Genomic DNA, 5,696 nt, shown 5'->3' with positions numbered 1-5,696 from the left:
CATGAGACATTATGCTTTTTAATTCTCTTCTGAGGCTCAAAGGCTCTTGCAACTAGTTTAATTCCTCCCTCTGGAGCTTGTTATCCATCAGTTAAATAGATTGATACAAACTGCTATTTCCTGACTCTGGTCTTTACTAGTTTTCTTTTTTAATTAACTACATGTTTGTCATTTTTCCTTATTTTTCTCATAATCTACCCATCTTCCCAATGCAAATGATCCTTGTTTGGTGAAGAAATAGTCTTCATTTTGTGAAGGATTAACTGATATTTTCTCAATTATTAGCAAAAGTTGGCAGGGGGGCAGAGGGAGGAGAGTCTTTTATTTGCCACATATGTCTTATTTGTGGACTTACACACTGCTTTTTTTCATATACTTTATCATCAGGTGCTTCTTGCAGGTTTGGACGGAGAGACTGTTCCTATTGTAGTTGTGCCAGCTTCCCTGCTAAATATTTGGCAGAGAAAGGTGTAAAACCCTATTCATGAACAGTGAAAATCAAGACCTGAAAGCAAATTCCCTAATGACTATATTTTACATTTCCTCCCCATCCCATTGCTTTTCTATCATCCATGAAGTCTGAATTCCTAGGGGAAATTCATTTTACTGAAAAAGAGTTTCGTTGCAGTTAAAATGATCATTTTTAAAGATCCCCTGCCTTATAAGGGACTTGGTTTATAAATATGTTTATTCTTATTCAATATTGTCAAGCACGGAATGGGTAACTTGGAAATCAGAAAAACAATTCAGGTGTTACTGTCTACACAGCCACCTCAGGTTTATGTATCTTCCCTGGTTGGTTCTGTCCTTCCAGGTCTTTGGTTCATTGCTGTTTAGACACAGCAGAAGCCCCATCTACTAAAAGTTGATTCTTTTTTCATCTGAGATCACAGTATGTTTACAGACTCCATACAGACACACATAATTTACGTTTTCCTTCCCATGAATCTCTTCTCAGTGTCTCTTGCAGATACATAAGTTCTTTGCTGTTCTTTTCCTCACTCTTAATTCACATCCAAATGTCTGACTTCCAGGTGTCATCCCACTTCTTGGTGCTGGCAATACACGCCTTCCATATGAAATTGTCTCTTGGAAAACATCAACATGGTGTTTTTTTTTCTTTTTTCTTTCTTTTTTTTTTTTTTTTCCTGCAGCATAAAACTTACTTCTACCCACGTTGAAAATTTCATTGCTTTTTCATGAGCTCTGCATGGATCTGAGTAAAAAGGTGAGGACTGAATACAAGGTGTACCTTTCAGCATTCAACTAAATGAGGCTTTAAAACCAGTCCCAACAGCCTGAGTTTTAAAAAATGATTCGTTGTTGAATGGATTGGGGGTTTGCAGAGAATAACATTCCTCTTGTGTTCCAAACAGATTTTCAGACAGACTAAAGAAGATTCCCTCGAGCAACATCCTACATATCACAGCTCATTCAACAGAGCAGTGGATGCCCTTGATACCACAGACAGAAACATTCTCTGTGCTGTACACTCTCAGGTAATTGCAGAATGAGATTCAGCCTAATACACCTTTTAGTTTATTTGTTTCCACCACAAACTGCACTTCTCTCTATATTGTCCACAAGGTAGGCCATGGTTCAGCTGCGAGACTAGCAAGAATGAGCCATTGGCCTCAGTGCCAAGTTTGGCACTGGTGGAGGCTGAGACTGAGACTTGTGATTTAAAGTGATTTTTAAAATTAATTTGTAGCCAGATGCCAAACCCAATCATTAGCACTGCTTCAAACTTCAGATTCTGGTTCTTTGATACATATTTTTTAGTGGGGTTGCTGATTTCTTTTGCTTAGTTTAGTTTTAAAATAAGCTATTTTCTGCTTTATGAAATAGAATACAATGCATATTTAGTCTCTTTGGCCAAAGTCTTTTTTTTTTTTTCTTATTTTTTTACAGAATTGTAGAGGTTGGAAGAGAGATCTTCAGGTCCAGCCCCCCTGCCAAAGCAGGTTCTCTAGAGCAGGTTGCCCAGGTAGGCGCCCAGATGGGCCTTGACTATCTCCAGAGAAGGAGACTCCACAACCTCCCTGGGCAGCCTGTCCCAGTGCTCCGTCACCCTCACCATGAAGAAGTCCTTTTGCATGTTGGTGCGGAACTTCCTGTGCTCCAGTTTGTGGCCATTGCCCCTTGTCCTGTCCCCACAAACCACCGAAAAGAGGTTGGCCAAATCCCCGTCTCCCACACTTAAGATATTTGTAAACATTAATAAGATCCCCTCTCAGTCTTCTTTTCTCAAGGCTAAACAAACCCAGGTCTCACCCTTTTCTTTAAGGTCCCTTCCAACGCCAACCTTTTGGTGATTCCATGACTGAAACACCCAGCCTTGTGCACTCAGGGTCAGCTACCCCCCAGGACAGAGACTCCACAGCCTTTCTGAACACCGGTCCTGCCTGAGCACCCTTGTGGGGACAATCTTTTCCTTTTTGCTAGCTGGGCTGTCTCCACCTGCAAGCGTGGGCCTGGTGCCGCTCACCTTTCTGCCACAGAGCCCCTCGGAGAAGGCACGGGCATCATCTTCTCTATTCCCCCCGCCCAGCAGGCAGCTGGAGGCAGCTGTCAGCTCCACCCCTGAGCCTTCTCTCCTTCGTGCTGACCACAGGAGTTCCCTCAGCCTGCCCTTGTATGCCATGTACCCTGGCCCCTCAATCCCTCCAGTGCTGTCAGCTGGGCCCACTCCACACCCATCAGGATCTTTCCTGTACCGGGGAGACCAGAACAGGACACCAGAGCCCAGGGGCATTTGCAAAAATAAGACCAAAGAAGAGAGGAAAGTGCTTTCACTGGTTGTTTATTTTTATTGTGGTTGTTGTTGCAATGTCTTTCTTTCTTATTTTTATTAGGATTATTCTACCAGTTTGTTGCCCAGTCTTGGGAAGAACTGGTAACCAAGCATCCTGAATGGAATTTATGCTGCACTCCTGCACTTTGTCCTGGCAGACCTGAAGACTTGTGCTTCTTCAGAGGAACAGCTCTCTGCGTCACCGTTTTGAGGGATCTGCTGCTGTTCTCTGTGCACTGCCATGCAGGGCGTGGCTTCGTCTTCAAGCACCTCTTGGGCAGCCTTCTTGTCCTCAGACCGAGACACCCATGCCCAGCGTGGCCTTCGGAGGGCTCCTCCTGTTGCCCTGGTACAGCAGCCCAAAGGAAGTCAAGTGCGCTCTTGTCCACTGCTTGCTTGGGACTCCGTGCAGAAGAGATGACACCTCGGGGGGGGGGGGGGGGGGGGGGGGGGGGCAGATGGGAAAGGGGGACAGGGGGTGGGAAGAGAGGCCATCGTGCAGTCAATCCTGCGAGATGGTAAACGCAGGATAGCCTCTCCCCGCTAGTTGTGGAGGCGGAGGCAGGGCCGGGAGTACGGAGCAGACTGGGCGGTTCTGTGATGACGGTGTTGTTGTCTCGCAGGTGGGAGCCCTGGCACGATGATATTGTGCCACATCAGATGGCTTGGAGGTGGATCCACCTCCATCAGCTCTTCCTCCACAGGTGGATCCACCTCCATGGGCTCCACACCGTCCGCCGCGGCTGCTCCACCTCCGCTCTCACACCTCCGCCTCCACTTCTTCTTGGGTTCAATAACCCAACTTGCATTGCTCCCACGAAGGCGTGGGCAGCTGTTGCCCCAGGACCTCTTAAGGACAGCCATGCTTGTCATTCGCTAGAGGGACTGGGAGATCAGTGAGTGGTGGGCCAGGCGCAGGGGCTTTTATAGGCCCCAGGACACAGCGAGGGGCGGATGCCACTGTGACATCAGGAAGCCTCTGTGATGCCCCTGTGATGGTGCACCATGCACCAGGCCCAACATGGCCATGTTGGGAGGGGGCTTGTGCGGCCTGAAAGAGGCCCTCGTGTGGAAGGAGGAGGAGGGTCATGGAGGCTGAGGGCCCCTTTCCTGGGGGTGGCTCTCCCAGGCCGTTTTGCTTGCCAGAGTGACAGGCTGCCCCTTGGGCACAGGGATTGTAGCACCCTTGCCAAACATCAGCACTGGCCTTCTTGGCCACCAGGGCACACTGCTGGCTCATGGCCAACCTGTCGTCCATCAGGACCCCCAGGTCCTTCTCTGCAGAGCTCCTCTCCAGCAGGTCATCCCCCAGCCTGTACTGAGGCACATGATTGTTCCTTCCCAGATGCAGGACTCTACACTTGTTTTTGTTAAACCTCATTTGGTTTCTTCCTGCCCATTTTTCCAGCCTGTCCAGGTGTTGGTTCTGACCAGTACAAAAAGAGATAAACAAGGGTATAACTTAAAACAAAAAATAAAGCAAAACTTTTGGCAGCTAACTTGGAACCTGCGTATCAACAGGAATGAACATAAAAAAGTAATGCTTTTATAAAATCCAGCCAGTGTTTTTTTGCTTTGTTTTGTTTTATTATTTAAATAAAATCTAACCAGCTAATGAAATCCTAACTGTGTGACTATGTAAAACTACTCTGAATGAGAATGTTTCCCTCCCTTCTAAAATCAAGTATATATGGGAGTTGCTATTTTTAGGTTTATTTAAAAAATAAAATGTTGTTTATGTTTTAAAAATGTCTTGCATCGGTGTCATTCTCTAATTTTTGGGAATTGTCTATTCTATGCTAACATACAGGCCAATTATGTGAAGAAATATGCTATAATCACTCCAGGTTTCGATCAACCCTGGAAAGAAACAGTATTGGCAAAATCTAACAAAAATATGTTTAGGCTAGTTGCCTTACACTGGCTATTGCTAGGATACAAGACCTTTGGATTCCTGATACCCAAAAGGATTATTCACTCTTGGCTTCTCCACATACTGTACTAGAAAAAGGCAACTATAAATCGTACCTTGGAAAACTCAGTCAGGCTTTGATGCCTCAAACTTGCCAAGTTTGTCTTACTAAGAAACAGCTGTTTCATACACTAAAGCAAATAGTAAAAAAATAAATAAATAAAGTTGAACATAAAGGTGGGAATAAAGGGGAAAATGGGGGGACTGACAGGGGAGGTTTTTCCCACACAAATATATCTGAAGGGGCAGCCAATTCCCTGGTGTATGGCAAGAAATGTTACCTGTTTTCTTCAACAGACGGCATACAATCCACCTTGGACACTCTTGCAAGGAGAAGCAAACGGGCAAGACTTTTCTGGATTTTGGGGTATTGTGATGCATGTGTCACCCACTATATACATTGTCATCAGCTTATATGGTTTAAGGGCAGCAGAGTGCACTAAATTGTATAGGACAGTGATAAGACAAGGAGTAATAGCTTTAAACTAGAAAGAGTAGATTTAGATTAGATATAAGGAAGAAATTCTTTACTCAGAGGGTGGTGAGACACTGGAATAGGTTGCACAGAGAAGTTGTGGATGCCCCATCCCTGGACGTGTTCAAGGCCAGCGTGGATGACTCTTTGGGCAACCTGGCCTAGTGGAAGGTGACCCTGCCCATGGCAGGGAGGGTTGGAGTTCGGTGGTCTTTAAGGTCTCTTCCAACCCAAACCATTCTGTGATTCTGTGTGTATTTATTCACTTTGGAGCTAATTATGCTTGTAGAAACTCAAAAAGAAATAAGCAGTGGGTCCAGATATAATAAAGGTTTTGTGCCTGACAATTTTTCTCTCCCCAGACTGTGGCTGCTGTGCTGGTGCTAGATCTCACATGGCTACCTTCTTCTCCCAGGACCTTCCTCAACACAGCCAGCAGCAGTGACAGTGGTGAT

At 45.6% G+C, this 5,696-nt stretch overlaps 1 protein-coding gene across 1 annotated transcript; it reads left to right on the top strand.

Annotated features, from left to right (window-relative positions):
- Positions 1-1,160: 1,160 nt before the first annotated feature.
- LOC125182069 (uncharacterized) lies at positions 1,161-4,414 on the top strand. The gene is made up of 4 exons (XM_066992064.1): positions 1,161-1,228; positions 1,377-1,499; positions 1,912-1,987; positions 2,856-4,414. Exons 1-4 carry the CDS (start codon positions 1,211-1,213, stop codon positions 3,314-3,316), a joined length of 678 nt encoding a protein of 225 aa, XP_066848165.1. The 5' UTR covers positions 1,161-1,210; the 3' UTR covers positions 3,317-4,414.
- Positions 4,415-5,696: the final 1,282 nt, after the last annotated feature.

The sequence above is a fragment of the Anser cygnoides genome, chromosome 2, assembly GCF_040182565.1.
Source record: "Anser cygnoides isolate HZ-2024a breed goose chromosome 2, Taihu_goose_T2T_genome, whole genome shotgun sequence".
NCBI classification, from domain to species: Eukaryota; Metazoa; Chordata; class Aves; order Anseriformes; family Anatidae; genus Anser; species Anser cygnoides.
The sequence above is the reverse complement of the archived record's forward strand: the minus strand, read 5'-3'. Positions and strand labels throughout refer to the sequence as shown.

Bases quoted from the DNA above. Each gene is read 5' to 3' on its own strand.
- LOC125182069 (XM_066992064.1), top strand. The intron at 1,500-1,911 runs GTAATTGCAGAA...ATTTTTTTACAG, and splicing joins TCTGTGCTGTACACTCTCAG to AATTGTAGAGGTTGGAAGAG. The intron at 1,988-2,855 runs GTAGGCGCCCAG...TATTTTTATTAG, and splicing joins CTCTAGAGCAGGTTGCCCAG to GATTATTCTACCAGTTTGTT.